The sequence below is a fragment of the Natator depressus genome, chromosome 1 (assembly GCF_965152275.1).
Source record: "Natator depressus isolate rNatDep1 chromosome 1, rNatDep2.hap1, whole genome shotgun sequence".
Taxonomy (NCBI): domain Eukaryota; kingdom Metazoa; phylum Chordata; order Testudines; family Cheloniidae; genus Natator; species Natator depressus.
The window spans coordinates 47929728-47951938 of NC_134234.1; the positions used below are offsets into that span (position 1 = coordinate 47929728).

The following is a 22211-nucleotide window of genomic DNA, read 5'->3' on the forward strand; positions in this document are numbered from 1 at the left end:
TCTCGTCCCCTTTCCCCCACCGGAGACCCTGGGGCCAAGCTGGGAAAGGCAAGGAGGGCTTCAGGGAGGAGCATGGGCGGGGCCATGCCAGGCTGTTTGGGTAGGCATAGCCTCTCCCAGCCTATGCAATGCACCACCCATGCATGAATCAGTAACTGGTTGAAAGACAGGAAACAAAGGGTAGGACTAAATGGTCAGTTTTCAGAATGGAAAGAGGATTACTGGTTCGGTTCATTCCCTCTGAAGCACCTGGCATTGGCCATTGTCGGAAGACAGGATACCAGGCTAGATGGACCATTGATCCATTGACCCGGTATGGACATTCTTATGTTCTTTTGTATTTATTTATAAAAAATCCTGCAAGGTCACCTCTGTAATTACAGGGCATTTAGATATTCATGTCTGGTTACTAGGCCAGCTTGAAGATTTTCTATTTTGGGGAACTTGATTACAATTGAAGCAAAAATCAGTAGTGATTATAAAATATAATCTGTTGCTGTTGCTTTTTTTTTTAAGTTCTAATGCTATCTGACCGGAATATGAAAAAGATACTGAATTTCACCAGGCCAAACAAATCTTTTCTGAAAATAATCTTTAAAACATTGTCTGAGGCTCTTTCAAGTCTCATTTTCTTGTCACTGACTAAAAATTATTCATCAACATTATGAATATATACTTTTGGTGCCCAAATTTTAGTACAGAACTTTAGTCAGTATGACACAGTAAACTATAATTCAACCCGAGTTAAATGCAGAGGCCAAAATTTTCAAAATTGAGTGTAAAGTTAGCCAATTAAATACATATTTGGTCAACGGTCTTTGACCTCAGCAGGATTTATTAGTACTCAGACCTCTGAAACCCAGGCCTATGATTTAGATGTCTAACTATGGATTTAGATGCCTGACTTTAGGTACCCATGTTTAAAAAATGTATCTCAATGGGAGCTGCTGGGTGTTCAGCACTCTAAACAGTAAAGCAAGCACCTTCATCTGGATTTGGGAATCTAACTTCAGGCTCCTATTTTTGAAAATCTTGACCTAAAATAATTTCTGACTAGTACAACACTCTAATACTGTTTCCACCTTTAAAACCATTGATTATTTAATAAACAGTGACATTGAGAGTGAGATCGAAATACAAAATCCACTCTCTAGATTTCAGTTCAGCATCACTCAATTAGAGCATAAAAAGAGAAAATGGAGTACCTGAGTGTTGAGGGAGAAGGAGCTAACATGGGTCTCTGGAGCTGGAAACAGAGAGGGAGGAAGTGAAGGGAGGGCATGTCGACTTCTGAAAATAGATGAATGTGACAGGTCTGTACTTGTTCTATTTATCCTAGATTTTAAGAGACTGTCATTGTACGGCCTTTCATTTTTTAATTCAGGATTACCGTTTGAAAAACTGGAACTAAAACCCAATTTATGATTATTTGAATACTTATAATTTATGCAGACCTATTGTATAAAATAAGACACATGTCTCACTACTGTTTTATTTCTTGTTTTGATTTTGCAGTGATGAACAGCAGCGAGACTATCTAATGGAAAGAAGAGATTTAGCCATTGATTTTATTTTTTCTTTAGTATTAATAGAAGTTTTGAAACAGGTATGGGATCCTTAAAATAAATGATTCTTTAAGAAGTAAATGATTGTGAAGTACAGTATTTCATCTCTCAGGCTAATTTTCAAATTATTATTAATTTATATTTATAACATAAATAGTCTAACACAAAAATGGTTTCTAAACCAACTGTTTGTTTATTCTGTCCTCTCTTCCCACATATGGGAAACATCTTATTGAACTTAGTATTAATATAGACTTCATTTTGCCATATTTTTCAGAGATGAAATATTTCTTTTCAGTACTAAGCTGTCTTTATATTTTTAGCCCTTTTTCAGCTCGTATAATATTTATTCAGGGACAATATACAAAAATAATATTGGCACTGAAGTATGAAGCATAAACTTTAATATTCACATGCCAGTTATGTTTTATTTGTACTTTCAGATTCCACTTCATCCTGTCATAGACAGTTTGGTACATGATGTTATTAACTTGGCTTTCAAGCACTTTAAATATAAAGAAGGGTAAGGCTCTTTCCCACAAAAAAACACAAAAAGAATTGCTTGCTGAATTGTTTAATAAAATTGTACTAGTTAAAGCAGTGTGCTTTCTCAACCATCTGATTATTTCTTGCTAGGTACCTTGGTCCTAACACTGGAAATATGCACATTGTTGCAGACCTGTATGCAGAAGTAATAGGTGTGCTAGCGCAAGCTAAGTAAGTATACTTAAATACACTGCCTACTGGAAATCTGAGAGATTTTAATTTTATCATTCTGGAAACATGGATATTTTGATATTCTTTATTTTATAGTTTAAAGAAACTGTAAATCATTTCACCTGAGCACTCTGTTCTCCAAAATGTTTCATCGCACGGGAGCCTATGGAATCACAGAAGGTGCAGACTGGGCTTCTGCATCCAGTCAAGCAATTCTAGCTACATTCAACCAGACTACAACAGCTTTAGTTTTCATCACAGATGCTATCTGTGGAAAGCCTAAAGGAATGGAGAGACCTAATTTGAATGAATCTTTCTACTATGTGCCATTCTTTCCCTAACTTGGCAAAGCTAAAAATGACCCATACCCAGTCACGGAAACATTTTTTAAAATGTTTTAAATGTTCACTTTTAAATGTTCACAGCCTAAAGGGATGGAGAGACCTAATTTGAATGAGTCTTTCTACTATGTGCCATTCTTTCCCTAACTTGGCAAAGCTAAAAATGACCCATACCCAGTCATGGAAACATTTTTTAAATGTTCACAATTATTGCAGTTTAGAACTAAATTTAAGTGGTGCATTTTTTGGAGATTATACTAACGTCATAAAGATAATTTTGGGACCTGCTGCTATTTTGTCAAAAAATGGTCAAAGTTATTTTTAGGTTGAAATGAACATGAATGAAGCAAAATATTGGTTAGTTTAATAACCTTAAAGTTGCAAGTGTTTTTTTCTCTTTTTCCATTCCCTTTTTTAACATATTCTTTTTTTATATCGCTAGTTCTTTTATTTATCTTTTGTTTCTGTCCATTTTTTTATATTGTTCTTTGTTAATATACATTGTTATTAATTATATTAGAGTCAGGGGACTGTTTGTGGAAGCAGGCCCCACACTTAGTGTTTGCAGGACTGGGCTTTAAGTCATGACAAAAACAACAGAAAGAAATGATAACTCACAGAGACATTGTGTGGGAGGTTAAAGAAAGTAAGCTCATGTGATTGCTGAACACAGTAATAGCGATGTATATGTCACTTTAGCGCCCTTGTGGCCAAGATGAAGTTTTCTCTGCAGGCAGCTCTGAGCAACGGAAAGCACGCGCAGGAATGCAGCAGGAAAAATGCCTTCCACCCCAGGGGCACCTGTTCCAAACCCCCCAGAGTGAACACACCCACCCACAGCAAAAGTACAATGAATATAAGAAAGGGAAATATTTATTTCCAGAGGGATGAGAAGAGAAAAACAACAAGGGGAAATATAGGGGGAGCGGTAAAACAGGGTTGCATCCAAACCAAGGCCCCACCAGCCCAGTGGTAGCACAGTCGGAAAGGGCAGACACCGAGCAATGTGCCTGCACACAGAGTTCAGGAGTCCTGAGCAAAGTTCCAGTCCAGTGGTGAGTCTTGGGTGCTCCTGGTTGTCTTCGGCGCCAGTGAACTTTCCCCAACAAACCCTTCCGGTGCCCTCTTCTGCCGCTCTCTGCAAAGCCACACAGAGCGACCACGTCCCCACTTAACTAGCTAGTAGCCTCCCTCCTTATTCCCAGTGCAGAGTCACAAGCCCTAGTACTCACAGCCCCATGCAGCTCTGGGCACCAGAGATACTGGGTCCAGCTCCAGCCTGTCCTTCTCGGGCGATACCTCCCTGGCACAGTGCTGCTCCTGGCTCCTGTCCTGGGGTGTCCCCAGTCAGCAGCTCTGTCCTTCCCAGGCTTCAGGCAGGTTCTCTGCTGCTTCACTTTTTGAGGGCCTACAGGCTGCAGCCCTTCGCCCTCTCTCTCTGGAGCTCCAGAGCCACACCCTGGAGTTTCCCCTCCTTTCTCTCACTGCTCCCCCTCCCTCCTTAGGAAAAAGATTTAAAGGGGCCATGTTCTCTAAACCCCAAAGGGGTTACACATAGAAGGTTACATAGTTTTGTTTTAAAAAGATACACAGGACTGCTGTATACCAGTCTCCTCGAAGAAGTCGGTTTCTTTCCCCTGTGCCTCCTTATTCTTTCCCCTATCTAATTTCTGTGTTTAGTCTCTTCCCCACCTCTGTCTCTTTCACCTGTTTTCCTCCCTGAGTTTTCCTCTCCACAGTTTTTAATTTAAGGTTCCAGTCCTGAATTCTGTTTAATAGTAAACAGAGCCATAAGCTGTTACTAGCACAATAATCAAAAAGAAGCACCTATCCTGCTTTTTTTAATTACATTTTTACCTCTTATTTTATTCATGGGTAATTGTGAACAGATCAAGATTTTTTTAAGTTTTTCAAAATTATTCAATGGATTTTTTTAGAAGTTTCATATACTCAATGGCCTGCTACATGAAGTAACAAAATCCAAAATTAAAACTGTATTGCTTGCTTATGCTAGGTTGCATAAGTCTCATGGTATTGTTTCTTATCACTGATTTCCTGGTGTGAATGCTCAGAGAAAATAAATTCTGAAGCCCACTTTCTACAAATATTCAAGCCCACGAGCTTAAAATTTGCTATTGGTAAGCATCCATACTAGTAAAACTTGATTGCATGAATATTTAAAGAAAGCAAACAGAAAAGGGGCATGGGCACTACAAAGTACATTTGTTTAATAATTTAATATAATATTAATAGAAATATTTTTGCAATTCTCACCCATCTCTATTCACCAGTAAGACATCCATCGGGAACTTTACATTTCATCTGTTAGTTATTGAGCCAGGATTCCTGAATGATTACTGAATTACAAGGAAAACAGATGACATGAGAGTACATATGTAGTAATTTGGTATCATTGGTGGATAAGTCATTGAACTGTACCAAGTGATCATGTTTAAATAAGAGGAGTTTTTGTGGAAACACAATAAGGCCTCGATCTTGCAGCTTCTTGTGCCCGGGCATACTGCTGCACTTGCATGGAGTCCTATGGAAATCAGTTGGCATCTCCACATTCATAAAAGTTCACCAACACAAAAAAGTTGCAGAATCATTTTCTCATTTATAGGGTTTGTGATCTGAGTTTCCATAACATTTTAATTAATCTCATTACTATAGGCCTGATCCTGAAAATACCCGCACATATATTTGATTGTACACATATTGATAGTCCCATTGACTTCTTTGAGACTGCTCATACAACTACTCTTATGACTAAACTACTCATATGAGTACTCACATTATCCAATGTTTGCAGGTCAGGGCCTATATTAAGGAGTGTATTTTCAGCCTGGTTTTTACCATTTTAGCTGCATTAACATTGGTGGCGTTAATGTGTTTTAAGTAATTGTTTTAAAGATTCTACCTACATTATTATCGATATTCAATTTTTTTAAATGTTTATTCGGCGGTGGCAAATTGAAAATAGATGAAAAAGTGTTATGTCTGAACAACAGATTTGAGGGAATTACTATATCATATATCTCTTGTTTACTATTGCGAAATCATTCTAGGTTTAATCTCAAATAGAAAGTGTGACAGGGTCAGGCCAGATGGCTATAGGAGAGTAATAGAAGGCAGATATATTAGCCCCAGGTTAAGTAGGTCCCTTTTCCCTGGGTAAGGTAACAGGGAAGGCTCCAGAACAATCAGGAACCTTCTGGAGACAATTAAGACAGGCTTATTAGAACACCTGCAGCCAATCAAGAAGCTGCTAGAATTAATTAAGGCAGGCTAATCAGGGTACCTGGGTTTTAAAAAGGAGCTCACTTCAGTTTGTGGTGTGCGTGTGAGGAGCTGGGAGCAAGAGGCACTAGGAGCTGAGAGTGAGAACGTGGACAGTTGGAGGACTGAGGTGTACAAGCATTATCAGACACCAGGAGGAAGGTCCTATGGTGAGGATAAAGAAGGTGTTGGGAGGAGGCCATGGGGAAGTAGCCCAGGAAGTTGTATTTGTCACACAGCTGTTCCAGGAGGCACTCTAGACAGCTGCATTCCACAGGACCCTGGGCTGGAACCCAGAGTAGAGGGCGGGCCTGGGTTCCCCCCGAATCCTCCCAACTCCTGGTCAGTCACAGGAGGAGTCGACCTAGACTGTGGGTTCAGAAAAACGGCCAAGCTGAGGGCTGCCGTGAAGCTCCAAGGCGAGCAAATCCACCAACAAGTGCAAGACCCACCAAGGTAGAGCAGGAACTTTGTCACAAAAGTTAGAGTGGATGAGCTACCAACATGGAATTAAAAATTGTAACCTTTATCATAGCAGATTTCTGTTCCATGCCTTTGGATGACAATGAATGATTGAAATGTCCTTGGGCACAGTACACTGTAAAGTTGAAAAAAGAAAAGGAGTACTTGTGGCACCTTAGAGGCTAACAAATGTATTTGAGCATAAGCTTTGGCTGTTTTTATATATATAATTAATATTATATAATATTATATATATATAATATATCTCTTTTATTGTTTCTCTTCTAGGTACCTTACAATACATGTCAAATCTTACTACCAGTCTATTGTTTTGTAACTAACCAGTGTGATTTCATAGATTTCCTGCTGTGAAGAAGAAATTCATGGCAGAATTAAAAGAGCTGCGGCATAAAGAGCAAAGCCCATACGTGGTTCAAAGCATTATCAGTCTAATAATGGGGATGAAATTCTTTCGCATTAAGATGTATCCCGTGGAGGACTTTGAAGCCTCTCTTCAGTTTATGCAGGTAACATTCTTTGATGTAGACCCCACTTGGCCTGTCTTAAACAGTTTAACTTGCCAAATTATATCATGCTGTAAAAGGCGGGGGAAATCATATTAGAATATGAAAAAAAATGCTCATTTGTTGGTCCTTAATGCGCAAAGGACACGATTCCTAAAAGATTAGCTTACATGTGGGTATCTTTATTCTTTTTCCCTGTGGGCATTTTTTGTGACAGATGGACACATTGGCAGTCGCCATTCATTTTTGTTAAAATCCTATTAAAAATACATGCTTTTTTACTGGCCTGTGTATGGAGACTAGCTGAGTGAAGATTTCTCATAGATAAAAATCAATATACCCTATGGTCATGTTAGGTGTCCTAAAGTAAGTATTTGAAATATTAATACAAATATATTTTTTATTTTCTATAAAACCTAAATAGCAACTGCATAAGTATTATTTTGGCAAAATGCTTTATATCATATTTAGCAACATAGAAATAATCTCTTTTTCCTCTTCTCTTTGGAGCAGCACACCCAAAGTCCATATTGGTTATGTTTCCATGTGTGCAGCCATATTCATGGATGCCTACATATTGTCATATAAGTTATACGGAGGTGTCATGTTGCACGATTTTGTGTGTGTGAAATGTACATTGGTGATATGAATAAATGGTAGTGTTTTCTGATAGTACAGTGCTATTGGGGCCCATTCTTGCTTCCTTTGAAGGCAATGGCAAAATTCCCATTTAATGGAAGCAGGACTCGAATCTATCTAGATTTTTGAACTATAGTCATCACCATACTATGTGTGTGCCAAACTCACCATCACACACAGAATATAAATGTATTATAATAGGTGCTAAAAGTATGTATTAAAATCAGACATACTTGATGTGTTTTATAATACAGCTTGCACTTTACACATATATTTACAGTATAATAATTATAAACTATGGGCTATATTGTAAATTGGTTTACACGCCCATGCAAGGGAGGAAAAGATAGTAAGAACCGTCCTTGTATACTATATAGGCTGTGTGCTAACTAAGGCAGGGAGATGCACTGTCCCCGATACACTTTTATGTGGCTATGGAAAAAGTGGTCTGATAATTGCAGAATTCTCAGGATGGGGTGATTTTATAAAGGGCCTTCACCAACTCATTGGATGTGCTGATGACCTGGCTATTGTAGAAGATAGAAGGAAAACCCTTATAAAGCCTATATTCTATATGGATGAGAGACCTGGCTTCTTGCTAAAAAGGAAGAAAGGCAGCTAACTACCTTCAAAAATAAAGTCTTGATATGAGTTTTGGGGGTAGTAAGGGAGAATGATGTATAGAACAGATTCTAATAGGGAACTGTTGGAAGTCTATGAAGAACCAAAACTATAGTAAATATAGTGAAATCTCAACAACTCCAGTGGGCAGGGCATGTATTTAGGACAGAAGACAGACCAGCTAAACTGTTCTTGGAGGGACATCCATGTGGTGTCGAACCATTGAAGAAGATGGAGGGATAATGTTGATCAAGACCTGAGAGCTCTTAATGTGAATTATCATCAATAGGGAAAAAATGATCTTCACAGGAAGGGATGGAGGCAAATCATGAGGGTGGCTAGGGACCTGTATGGTCTCTAGAGCCAGGGAGGAGGAGGAGTATCTGTCTAGGCCTTGGGCCAAGATATGCAGGAGTAACTGGAGCTAGGTGCCTGTTTACTCCATTTCCAGAGCAGTTGAGGAGAGAGGAGTGTGGAATGGGCACATCCTTGGCTCCTTCCCCTCTACTCACTGCCAATACAGCTTTGGGGATGGGAGTAGTAATTTATTGCAGGTATAGCCCCGTTATAAATTACCACCCTCCACAGTGAATTGCTCCATTCTGAACCACAATTCATGCCCTCAGAATTACTGTAGGTGTGTCCTTGAAACATAATCTAACCCAAAATATTTAGGGCAGGATTGTCCCTTGGTCCATGCGCACACTTGGTGGAGTAAAGAGGCAAAAGGTGATTCCATATTCCCCTCTGTGGCTATGTGCCAGATGGATCCGAATGCAGGGCTGTTACTACTGCTCCCACACAGATGGCTAGGCAGGGATGGGGATTGTGGGAAGCCTTGCATTTGGCCCCCCAGTTAACTAGCCTGCACAAGCTAAAGCAAATGGAGAGTCATGGACAGAGCCACAATTCCCGCCTGATCTGTTCCTGGGGCTGTGCACTGCCTCATGCTCAGGGCAGATTGTGAATGCGGAACCTAAACCTTAATGGACGTATAAAATGTTCTTTGCAGTATAAGAAACAAAAGCTATCACGTGCTTTTAGCAAACACTGAGATGTCTTTATTCCACCTGATGTGTAATTTTTTTTCTTCTCTTTAATTGTCTGCCAGGAATGTGCACATTATTTCCTTGAAGTGAAGGACAAAGATATCAAGCATGCATTAGCAGGACTGTTCGTTGAAATTCTTGTCCCTGTAGCTGCTGTGAGTTTTATTTATTTGTTTATTTATTTGCATGACTTTTTTCATGTTAGATTCGAAAATCAACGTACGAAAAACAGTGTTAACATGAAATCTCTTTTCAGGCTGTTAAAAATGAAGTGAATGTCCCCTGTCTGAGGAACTTTGTTGAAAGCCTGTATGACACAACACTCGAGCTTTCTTCTCGAAAGAAGCACTCACTGGTAAGTAATCCTGAGAAGCTGAAGCTAAAATTCTTTGTCAGAAGTCTCTCTAGGCAAGATTCTCAAAGGGCTTGCAGAATTGTTGCAAAACCATTCATCTGCATCTGGCTCAACGTACAATTAATTGCTATTTCAAAAGTATATGCTATATCCAATCTATTTTAGTCTGAATCCTCTAGGTGTTTTCAGATCCTGCAAATTATTATTATAAAATGGTCAACACCTGTTGTGTCTGACCATTAGCACCATTAGCATTAGAGGAAAAACTTAACAGACAGTGCATTGCCTGTCAAGTGAGAACTAACGGGACAAGTGGGAACAGCTCTTTCAAAGTGGTTAAGTAATGTTTTGCTGGAACAAACCAATATATGACAGCCTTTTAAAATGGCAGTGCCTTTTTACACAGCATGTCAGCTAAGAAGCTCTCTATGTCATATTTTCTTGAGAGATTTACAGTGGCATAAATGTGTATTGTTGGGAGCGATAGCTGAAGTGGATTAAATGGAGCACTGAGTCAGGTTGACACTGGCTGCCTTAAGCATTCTATCTTTCCAACTGGGTCAGTGCACCTCAGCACTGAGGCGTCTATTAATCCATTTTGAAGTCTTTGGGCTTTTAAGAAAAGAAAGTTATTTTCATTGGTCCTTTCTTATTTTATGTAAAATTCAAAAGGACCTCCCTATCCCCCACTATCTCTCTGAGGGTTGGGAAGTGATGCTATCAGATTTCATTGATGGACTCGTACAGGCACACTTGTGACTACTGTTGTCATTACTCCAGCCAGTTCCAGAAGGGAGTCAAAATACTTCTTTCTGGGTGAAATTCTGCCTCCATTGAAGTCAGTGGTAGTTTTGCCATTGGCTACAATGGAGCCAGGATTTCTCCCTTTAGGCACATATGTAGCCAACCCTGTTGGCGGATGCAGACACACTGATAACACTTCGTTGAAACTACAGCAAACTAAGGATCCAATTCTTCAATCATAGAATCATAGAATATCACGGTTGGAAGGGACTTCAGGAGGTCATCTAATCCAACCCCCTGCTCAAAGCAGGACCAATCCACAACTAAATCATCCCAGCCAGGGCTTTGTCAAGCCTGACCTTAAAAACCTCAAAGGAAGGAGATTCCACCACCTCCCTAGGTAACTCATTCCAATGCTTCATCACCAACCTAGTGAAAAAGTTTTTCCTAATATCCAATCTAAACCTCCCCCACTGCAACTTGAGACCATTACTCCTTGTTCTGTCATCTGCTACCACTGAGAACAGTCTAGAGCCATCCTCTTTGGAACCCCCTTTCAGGTGGTTGAAAGCAGCTATCAAATCCCACCTCATTCTTCTCTTCTGCAGACTAAACAATCCCAGTTCCCTCAGCCTCTCCTCATAAGTCATGTGTTCCAGTCCCCTAATCATTTTTGTTGCCCTCCGCTGGACGCTTTCCAATTTTTCCACATCCTTCTTGTAGTGTGGGGCCCAAAACTGGACACAGTACTCCAGATGAGGCCTCACCAATGTCGAATAGAGGGGAACGATCACGTCCCTCAATCTGCTGGCAATGCCCCTACTTATACATCCCAAAATGCCATTGGCCTTCTTGGCAACAAGGGCACACTGTTGACTCATATCCAGCTTCTCGTCCACTGTAACCCCTAGGTCCTTTTCTGCAGAACTGCTGCCGAGCCATTCGGTCCCTAGTCTGTAGCGGTGCATGGGATTCTTCCTTCCTAAGTGCAGGACTCTGCACTTGTCCTTGTTGAACCTCATCAGATTTCTCTTGGCCCAATCCTCTAATGTGTCTAGGTCCCTCTGTATCCTATTCCTACCCTCTAGTGTATCTACCACTCCTCCCAGTTTAGTGTCATCTGCAAACTTGCTGAGGGTGCAATCCACACCATCCTCCAGATCGTTAATGAATATATTGAACAAAACTGGCCCCAGGACTGACCTTTGGGGCACTCCGCTTGATACCGGCTGCCACCTAGACACGGAGCCATTGATCACTACCCATTGAGCCCGACGATCTAGCCAGCTTTCTATCCACCTTATAGTCCATGCATCCAGTCCATACTTCTTTAACTTGCTGGCAAGAATACTGTGGGAGACTGTATCAAAAGCTTTGCTAAAGTCAAGGAATAACACGTCCACTGCTTTCCCCTCATCCACAGAGCCAGTTATCTCGTCATAGAAGGCAATTAGATTAGTCAGGCATGACTTACCCTTGGTGAATCCATGCTGACTGTTCCTGATCACTTTCCTCTCCTCTAAGTGCTTCAGAATTGATTCCTTGAGGACCTGCTCCATGATTTTTCCAGGGACTGAGGTGAGGCTGACTGGCCTGTAGTTCCCCGGATCCTCCTTCCCTTTTTTAAAGATGGACACTACATTAGCCTTTTTCCAGTCGTCCGAGAGCTCCCCCGATCGCCATGAGTTTTCAAAGATAATAGCCAATGGCTCTGCAATCACATCCGCCAACTCCTTCAGCACTCTCGGATGCAGCGCATCCGGCCCCATGGACTTGTGCTCATCCAGCTTTTCTAAATAGTCCTGAACCACTTCTTTCTCCACAGAGGGCTGGTCACCTCCTCCCCATGCTGTGCTGCCCAGTGCAGTAGTCTGGGAGCTGACCTTGTTCGTGAAGACAGAGGCAAAAAAAATCATTGAGTACATTAGCTTTTTCCACATCCTCTGTCACTAGGTTGCCTCCCTCATTCAGTAAGGGGCCCACACTTTCCTTGACTTTCTTCTTGTTGCTAACATACCTGAAGAAACCCTTCTTGTTTCTCTTAACATCTCTTGCTAGCTGCAACTCCAAGTGTGATTTGGCCTTCCTGATTTCACTTCTGCATGCGTGACCAATATTTTTATACTCCTCCCTGGTCATTTGTCCAATCTTCCACTTCTTGTAAGCTTCTTTTTTGTGTTTAAGATCAGCAAGGATTTCACTGTTAAGCCTGCCATATTTACTATTCTTTCTACACATCGGGATGGTTTGTCCCTGTAACCTCAATAAGGATTCTTTAAAATACAGCCAGCTCTCCTGGACTCCTTTCACCCTCATATTATTCTCCCAGGGGATCCTACCCATCAGTTCCCTGAGGGAGTCAAAGTCTGCTTTTCTGAAGTCCAGGGTCCGTATTCTGCTGCTCTCCTTTCTTCCTTGTGTCAGGATCCTGAACTCGACCATCTCATGATCACTGCCTCCCTCCAATCCTTATGCTGAGTAGAACTTTCCTAAACAAATAACCTCATTGCAGATAATGGAGCTACTCACTAGAGTAAATGCTACTCAATTTGAGTAAGGGATAGAGTTGGGGCCTTTCTGTGTGATTGCTTACATACAGATACCACATAATGAAAAGTAATGAAATAGAATAGACTCCTGGGCACTGTTCCCTCTAAGTTGTGGCTGTGGGCGCACGCACACAGATCCTAAACCCCGCGCACATGACGAAACACTGTGCTCACAAAATTTTGCACAGAAGCACAACAATTTGCACAGAAGAATTTTTTTGCGCACACAGCCTGTCAAAAATTAGAGGGAACATTGCTCCAGGGATGATCTATTAGAAAAGCAAACATTGCAAAGAAGAAAAGAATGGTAAGCAGCTAGCAGTGAAAGCAGTAGCTGCAGATATTTCCAAGGGAAGGGCTATTGGCCTTCTTTAAACAAGAATACAAGCTACTTTAAATTTTAGGGGATGAGCTTTTGCTATGAGAATTATGTTTTGGGGATTATTAGTCATTGTTCAGTCAATATGCATGTAACCTATATTGTCCTGTAGGCAGGGCCCTCCCTAGGCGGGGGTGCGGGGCCCGGGACATAGGCGCCAAGTTTCTAATCTGCTGGGGGTGCTCCCCCAGGCCCCACCCCCACCCTGCTTCTTCCCACACCTGCTCCACCCCCTCCCTGCCTCTTCTCTGCCCAGTTCCACTGCCTCCTATGAGAACACTGCGCCCTCGCTCCCCTCTCCCCCAGCACCTCCTGATGCCACGAAACATCTGATCCGTGGCAGGTGGTAGGCACTGTGAGGGAGGGGAGGTGCTGATTGGCGGGGCTCGCCAGCAGGCAGGAGGCGCTGGGCGGAGGGGGAGGTTTTGGTGGGGGCTCCTCCTCACAACCCCCACCCGCCTGCCCGCCTGCTGCTAGCCACTTGCCTCCCCGTTTGCCTCCTCAGCCCTCCCACCTCATCTCCCTACTTGCCTCCTCATGATTTTATTGAAGCGCAGGGGCCCCCAGAGCACAGGGCCTGGGGCGGTGGCCCAATTCGCTGTACCCAAGGGACGGCTCTGCCTGTAGGGGCTGTTCATCTGCCACATACATGATGTTTATCAGTCTGGTGAGGAAGCCTTTTGTGAGGAAGCTTTAATTCTCCTCTGGGTACTACATTTCTGTGTGTTTTGATGTAGAACGCTAAAAAGTTATATGTATTTGGTCTTATGTGTCAGTGAACTTGGAGTTAAACTAGCTCAGGGGCAGGCAAACTTTTTGGCCTGAGGGCCACATCGGGTTTCAGAAATTGTATGGAGGGTCGGTTAGGGGAGGCTGTGCCTCCGCAAACAGCCAGGCACGGCCCAGGCCCCGCCCCCTATCTGACCCCCACTGCTTCTTGCCCCCTGATGGCCCCCCTGGGACTCCTGCCCCATCCAACCCCCCGTTCCCTGACAGTCCCCCGGGACCCCTGCCCCTAACTGCCCCCCGTCACCCCATCTAACCCCCCCTCCTTCCTGACTGCCCTCCCAGGACCCCTGCCCCATCCAACCACCCCTTCTCCCTGCTCCCTGACCACCCCCAGAACCCCCGCCCCTGACTGCCCCCCACCGCCCCATCCAACCCCTCCTCTCGTTCCTGACTGCCCCCCGCGAACCACTGCCCTATCCAATTACCCCATCTCCCTGCTCCCTGACCACCCCTGGAACCCCCGCCCCGACTGCCCCCCACCACCCCATCCAACCCCCCTCTCCTTCCTGACTGCCACCCCTCCCGGGACCCCTGCCCCATCCAACCACCCCTTCTCCCTGACCGCACCCGGAACCCCTGCCCCCATTCAACCCCCCTGTTCCCCGCCCTCTGACTGCCCTGACCCCTATCCACACCCCAGGCCCCAGCCACCCCCAAACTCCCCTGCCCTCTATACAACTCCCTCCCCCCCCCACTCCCTGCTCCCTTACCGCACTGCCTGGAGCACCGGTGGCTGGTGGCGCTACAGCCGCGCTGCCCAGAGCACCAGGACAGGGAGCTGTGCCACCCGGCTGGAGCCAGCCATGCCACCGTACAGCACAGAGCACTGGGTCAGGCCACGGCTCTGCAGCTGCGCTGCCCCAGGTGCTCGCAGCCCCACTGCCTAGAGCGTTGTGCCGGCGGCGCAGTGAGCAGAGGCTGCGGGGGAGGAGGACAGCGGGGGAGGGGACAGGGGTAGCTTCCCTGAGCCAGGACCTCAGGGGCCGGGCAGAACGGTCCCGCGGGCCGTAGTTTGCCCACCTTTGAACTAGCTACAGACAATGTTGTGCCCTAGGTTGAGAGAAACAGGATTTGGATTTTACAGTGAGGTTTACATTTAGGGGCAAGCCTGAGGCTGAAATTTTAGGGTTAGTTTTAAGACTCAATTGTGTTTATGGTGCAGAAAGCTGCCTCCTCTTTGGTCATTGTTTTTTAAAGGCCTGACCTGGCTGCATTTAAATAAGAACTGACCCAGAAGAGGAGCTTGGAACAGCAAGGTCACTGTCAAAATCAAGATTTATTCCTGACTTTTAGCCTTATCTTTTAGCTTAACTGTAGCAGTGCAAATGTCAAACATTGGTCAGAACAGATTTGGGAAAAGAACACCGCACACAGTGTTTGATTTTTCTATCCTTTGTCTTGCCTGTTTTTACACGCTGAGTAACTACCCTCCAGAAGGCTTATGTTTTGACCATAATTTAAACCATGTGCCCCTGGGATCTGACAGGTCTTCAAATAAATGACCATGGATTCTGAGGGGAGTTAGGTCTTCTGTAAACAACAAACAATGGCCTATGGGGATTCTAATGCTGAGTATGGTACGCAAAGCAATTCCTCAGCTACTACATTTTTCAGTTAACTGACACAGAAATTAGCCCTGTGGTGCTGCAAAATTTTGGCTCATTTTTAGGATTTATGAACAGTGATATAGTTAGGCATTTGACTGTTTTTGGTGCAGATGTAATTCTACATTTGTACAGAGTAAATCATACAAATGCATAACAGCTTTAGAGATACATTCCTTTTAAATTATGTTATTGAACAATGTGTTTATGTTGGCTGGTGTATATAGCATAACACAGGGGCTCTAGGACTCTAAATGTACAATGGTTCTAGTGTTAAATTAGTTTGATGTTTTGTTGACATACAAATAATCCTGTATCATCTTTCTTTCTATTTAGGCTTTGTATCCTTTGGTAACATGCCTGCTTTGTGTCAGTCAGAAGCAATTCTTTTTAAACAGATGGCATATTTTCCTCAACAACTGCCTATCCAATCTCAAAGTTAGTATCTTATTTTCTTATTTAATACTTTGCTAGCTCACTGTACGTAGCCTGGGTCATCTTTAGTTTTACGTGATTTAGCTTTTTGATAATAGCTGAATCTATCAGTAATTTTATTTCATAGCAATGCTTTTATAATTTAACAATACAGATTTGTCAATGAAAAAAATATTCCTATGCCTAGTTTGAATTTCTCATATCTTTGTTAATGGAGAGTGGCTTGAACCAAACAACCCAAATATTGCATATGCATGTGAGGACAGACTAAATTGTTGGTAAAAGTTAGCCAGGAATGGAGTGGAAGAAGAAAATTGCCAAATGTTATTTTTGAACCTTTTATTTCATTCATTCTTAAACTGGAGCACTTGCTGCTAGCCTGAGGATAGCTGGCTGGTCACATGATACTGATTCTCCTTTTTTCAATCTGAAAGTCTCATTAAAGAAACTAAAACTAAATTAAAATGTTTGTGGTACTCCTGTTTCTGTCCACCTAAACAACTGATGTTCTTCCCCAGGACTGATACATGGTTTACTAATTATTACCACAGCCATTTTCATCCAGTCTTTAAGGAACTAAGAAATACTAAAAAAAATCACCTGATGTGAATGTATGGTATGTGCTTTTGTAAGAAGATGCTTTTTCTCTGGTGTGCGCACCCTGTGATGCTATTCGGTGTACAGTAAAATTAAGATATTTTGTTGAATAGTGAAGGAAATGTAAGAGATGTGAAACCTACATAATCACTTATTGATTTAAAGAAGGAGAGGAAAGATGGTCTTGTAGTTAGGACTTGTTCCAAAGCCTATTACATTCAGTGGGAGTCTTTCCACTGACTTCAAAGTGCTCTGATCAGGCTTTTAGTCTCTCTCTGCCTCAATACTATTGCCTGTAAATACCTTACCTTACAAGTCTTGTGAGGGCAAATTCATTCATGTATGTGAGATGCTCAGATATTAAGACTGTGGATGCTATACTAGAATCTAGGCAGATAGATAAAAGTTAAAGCGTCTAAAATAAGCACTCCGACTCTTTTTGAGAATGAACTTTGCTGTTTAATACTTGTGCTGTAGCATGTTTGATCTTAAAACACTTCATTTCTGGGTGATAATTCCATATGTACACAAAATAGTATGTAGAGGTAACTTCTGAACAATGAAATTGAGATATGTTGCGTATTTGGAGACTTTTTAAGCATTGTGAAGATGTTTCTGCAGTATGCTGAACTATCCTCTCAATAGGTTGCCAAAATCCATGGCTTGTCCAGCAAAAGAGACTATTGATGCAGTTTGCTGAACTGGGACAAGCATTTATGTTATGTAACTGTAAACATTTCCTAACAAGTGAGGAATGTAATCTATGGGGTAGTTTCCAAAAGGAAGTGGCAGTCCTATTGCTTTGGATCATTTTAAAGTTGTACTGGACAAAGTGATAGAGAATATTTAATAAGGAACTATCGTCCTTCGGTTAGACAAGGGAGGTTAGGCAAAGTGACCTAATAGATCTTTTCCATATCTAGTTTCTGTTGTTTCATTAATATTTCACATACTGTTTTGCTGACTGAGCTTCCTGTTTTTTTTTAACTAATTGCAGTACTGCTTTGATGTCAAATGGTAGTTTTGAAATGCAGTAGTTAATAATGAAATCAAAAATAATTTGTCATTTAAGTGTTAATTTGATACAAATTTTTATATTCAATTGTATATTAACTTTAGTTTTTAAAAAGTGATGTGGCTCAACAGCACTGCCATTAATTTTTGTGACTTGCTTTTATAGAATTTATGAAATTCGGCTGTAGTTATTTAGTTTAGTGTGTTTAAATCATTCTGACATATTTGTAAATGTTTTAAATGTCTTTATTTAGTGACTGTGGCTTGAGTAATGTTAAAATTAAATATGTTGTTCAAGCTAATACATGAAGCTCTGCATTAGCAAAGCTATCCTTTCATGCTCACTTATACTGTACGTTAACTTGAAAAGCTGCTTGGTCAAAGTTCAGACCAATGTCATTCAGGCACATAAATCAGCAGAAGAGGGAGGGAGTTAGGTGGGACAATGAAAGCATTTCTGTGTTCTAAACAGTAAGATAAGGTGGTTTTTAGAAAGTTGTCTGTAGGCTTTACTTTATACTTTATACCACCTTAAACTTATCTCAGCTAATCAATTTTTGGATGGTTAGCAAGCATTCCAGAAACAAAGGTTTTTATGTGGGTTTTTTTGTGGGGCCTTTTTAAAACCTAATACATAGGCATAGTTTGGGAGGACATGGGGGGGGAAGGGGCATTGCTCCCCAAACTGCAAGCCCTGGGCAAGTGTGGAATTTGCTCCCCCCCCCCCCCTCAACCCTGCTCAGCCCTGTTGGCCTGGCTGGAGCAACTTCCTGAACTACGCCTGTGATCTCATATGATGGATATTATTATTTGCTTTGCATAGATATGTACTTTACAGTATTACAGACTTATCCCAACCTGCCAGAATAAAATCCCATCTGCTCCTCAGCAAACTCCCATTGACTTCTGTATGGCCAAGACATCACCCTGGGAGAAATAGATACAGTATGTGATTGTCAGGAAACTTGGGCACTTTCAGACCAGAGGGATAAAAGTTCCGGAGTCAAAGGCCATCACTGAGAATAACCTGTTATAAGCTAGGGACTATAAGTAACACTCAGGCATCCCAGATGACCTCATTAGCTAGGGTAGAATGAAGTTAAAGCTGAAAAGAAGAGACGAAGCAATGGAACTGCCCATGAATAAATCCCAGATGACCACTGCAAATATTTGGATGTATTAGGGCAAAATTATAGAGGAATTTCGGAGTAATACAAATTCTGCCCTCATATTAAAAGGGAGTCAAGTGGGCCTGCTGTACATGCCACTGTGATTGCAGGGCAGAATCTCTCAGGGCATGCCAAAACCATGCACCAACAGGTATCCTGTGCTGCTGTTCTAAAAGAAGCAATATGTTTCTCTGGTTAGCATGAGCTGCTAGTGGGGGTGGGGCTGGACAGATTCCATAGCTGGCATATTGCGACACCTCTGGAATGTGGTGCACCAACTAATGCAGTTACAGGTCTCCTCATAGCCATCTGGGGAGTGCTGGGTAGAGATACTTCGTATTATGGCCAGCAGCTCTGCACTGCCCTGTAGCACAAAACAAACAGTAAATTGCTGTAAGGACGTAGGTGAGAGATTCTCCTGATGGATCAGAATCTGGAAGTAGAGTAAATCCAGTGTAGCCAGCTGCATGCTTTTACTTGCTCCTCCTCCCCTCTGGCACAGGGGGAACTGTAGGACAAACTGCAGTTATTAAGGGTCTACTTGCTTAACTTTGAGAATGGTGAGCAGTACAACAGAGGTCAATAAAGCTTACTCATTTGCCTAAATGTTTTGCTGGATCAAGGCAAAAATTATGCTAGATGCTGAAAAGTGACTTAGGTCTTGTCTACACTATGAAATTAGGTCTATTTTATAGAAGTCGATTTTTAGAAACCGATTTTATACAGTCAATTGCATATGTCCACACTAAGCGCATTAAGTTGGTGGAGTGCGTCCTCACTACCATGGTTAGCATCGATTACAGAGTGGTGCACTGTGGGTAGCTATCTCACAGTTCCCGCAGTCTCCACTGCCCACTGGAATTCTGGGTTAAGCTCCCAATGCCTGATGGACAAAAACATTGTCGCAGATGGTTTTGGGTACATGTCGTCAGGCCCCGCTTCGTCCCTTCCTCCATGAAAGCAACGGCAGACAATCGTTTCACGCCTTTTTTCCTGGGTTACCCGTGCAGACACCATAACACGGCAAGCCTGGAGCCCGCTCAGCTCACAGTCACCATACGTCTCCTGGGTGCTGCTGGCAGATGCAGTACTACATTGCTACACAGCAGCAGCTCCTTGCCTTCGCAGCTGACGGTGCAGTAGGACTGATAGCCGTCGTACGTCTCCTGGGTGCTCCTGGCAGACCTCGGTGAGGTCGACCAGGGGCACCTCGACAGACATGGCTATTCTCCTCTTAGAACACCGAATGGGAGCCAGAGACTCCAGGTCATTCTCTTCTTTAAGTTTCATCTCATGGAGATTCAGTCCTGCCTGGAATATCATGCGAGCTGGAGGCTTCTGCCTCAGGTTGCTCTCCCAGCCAGCAGCACCACGTGGTCGCACCTACCCCAGCCTACCCTTGCTCCCATGGCTCATGAAGCCTGGACAGTAGTAAGGAGCAGTTTAACTATAGGGTGAGCAAGTGCAGAATGGTGGTAGAATGTGCCTTTGGACGATTAAAAGCTTGCTGGCGCTGTTTGCTGACTAGGTCAGACCTCAGCGCAACCAACATTCCCATTGTTATTGCTGCTTGCTGTGTGCTCCATAATATCTGTGAGAGTAAGGGGGGGACATTTATGTCAGGGTGGGAGGTTGAGGCAAATCGCCTGGCATCCGATTTTGAACAGCCAGACACGAGGGTGATTAGAAGAGCACAACAAGGCGTGCTGCGCATCAGAGAGGCTTTGAAAACCAGTTTCATGACTGGCCAGGCTTCAGTGTGACAGTTGTGTGTGTTTCTCCTTGGTGCAAACCCGCCCCCTTTGTTGATTTTAATTCTCTGTAAGCCAACCACCCTCCCCCCTTCGAAATAAAGTAACTATTGTTTTGAAACCATGCATTCTTTCTTTATTAATTAAAAAAAAGAGAGAGATAACGGACAAGGTAGCCCGGATGGGGTTGGGGAGGAGGGAAGGACAAGGCCACATATCTTATTGTAGCCACACTAAAAATCAAACTGTTTGAATGACAGCCTTCTGTTGCTTGGGCCATCCTCTGAAGTGGAGTGGCTGGGTGCCCGGAGCCTCCTCCCCCCCCCCCCCCCCGCGTTCTTGGACCTCTGGGTGAGGGGGCTATGGAACATGGGGAGGAGGGTAGGCGGTTATACAGTGGATGCAGCGGGGGGTCTGTGCTCTTGTTGGCTTTTCTGCAGCTCCAACAGACACTTCATCATCTCCATTTGCTCCCCCATTAGCCTCACCATCGCGTCCTGCCTCCGCTATTCGCACTCACTTAATTCTTTCCTGGCCTCTGCCACTGAATGCCTCCATGCATTGCCCTATCAGTGTGGGAGGACTCTGTAGTTTCCGCATCGGAGTGTTGCTCTTTTAAGACTTCTGAAAGCATGCTTCACACCTCGTCCCTCTCAGATTTTGGAAGGCACTTCAGATTCTTAAACCTTGGGTCGAGTGCTGTAGCTATTTTTATCAAATCTCACATTGATGCCTTCTTTGCATTTTGTCAGATCTGCAGTGACAGTGTTCTTAAGTCAAACAACATGTGCTGGGTCATCATGCGAGACTGCTATAACATGAAATATATGGGCAGAATGCGGGTAAAACAGAGCAGGGGACATACAGTTCTCCCCCAAGGAGTTCAGTCACAAATTTTATTAATGCACTATTTTTTTTTACAAACATCATCAGCATGGAAGCATGTCCTCTGGAATGGTGGCTGAAGCATGAAGGGGCATATGAATGTTTAGCATATCTTGCATGTAAATACCTTGCAATGCCTGCTACAAAAGTGCCATGCGAATGCCTGTTCTCATTTTCAGGTGACATTATAAATAAGAAGCAGGCAGCAGTATCTCTCATAAATGTAAACAAACTTGTTTGTCTTAGCGATTGGCTGAACAAGAAGTAGGACTGAGTGGACTTGTAGGCTCTAAAGTTTTACATTGTTCTGTTTTTGAGTGCAGTTATGGAACAAAAAAAATCTACATTTGTAAGTTATACTTTCACAATAGAGATTGCACTACAGTACTTGTATGAGGTGAATTGAAAAATACTATTTATTTTAACTATCATTTTTACAATGCAAATATTTGTAATAAAAAATATAAAGTAAGCACTGTAGCTACCCAAAGGCTAAAACAACTGAGCACCACACCAGATGAAGGGGAAACAGGAGACTTTACTGGTTCAAACTTCCAAAAAAACCCAACACAGATGTTATTCTCAGCCTCAAATGTTACCCAGTCTGACTGGTTATTCTATCTAAGTTTAAATGTTGTCATTTTTAAATGTGTGCAGTATATAATACATTTATTGGATGTATGATTAATATCAGTGCATAAAAATGGAATACGATTTGTATTATCAAAAGTCTGACAGCTTAA

General features: G+C 42.7%; 1 protein-coding gene across 4 annotated transcripts in view; it reads left to right on the forward strand.

Moving 5' to 3' along the window:
* FRY (FRY microtubule binding protein) overlaps nt 1–22211 on the forward strand; it is a 323193-nt gene that overhangs the window by 136935 nt on the left and 164047 nt on the right. For all 4 annotated transcript variants that reach the window (XM_074959329.1, XM_074959318.1, XM_074959340.1 and 1 more), the window contains exons 5-11: nt 1516–1606; nt 2009–2088; nt 2202–2282; nt 6723–6891; nt 9260–9352; nt 9454–9552; nt 15954–16055. In XM_074959329.1, the coding sequence (XP_074815430.1) occupies nt 1516–1606; nt 2009–2088; nt 2202–2282; nt 6723–6891; nt 9260–9352; nt 9454–9552; nt 15954–16055 (715 nt within the window). The remainder of the gene's footprint in view (nt 1–1515; nt 1607–2008; nt 2089–2201; nt 2283–6722; nt 6892–9259; nt 9353–9453; nt 9553–15953; nt 16056–22211) is intronic.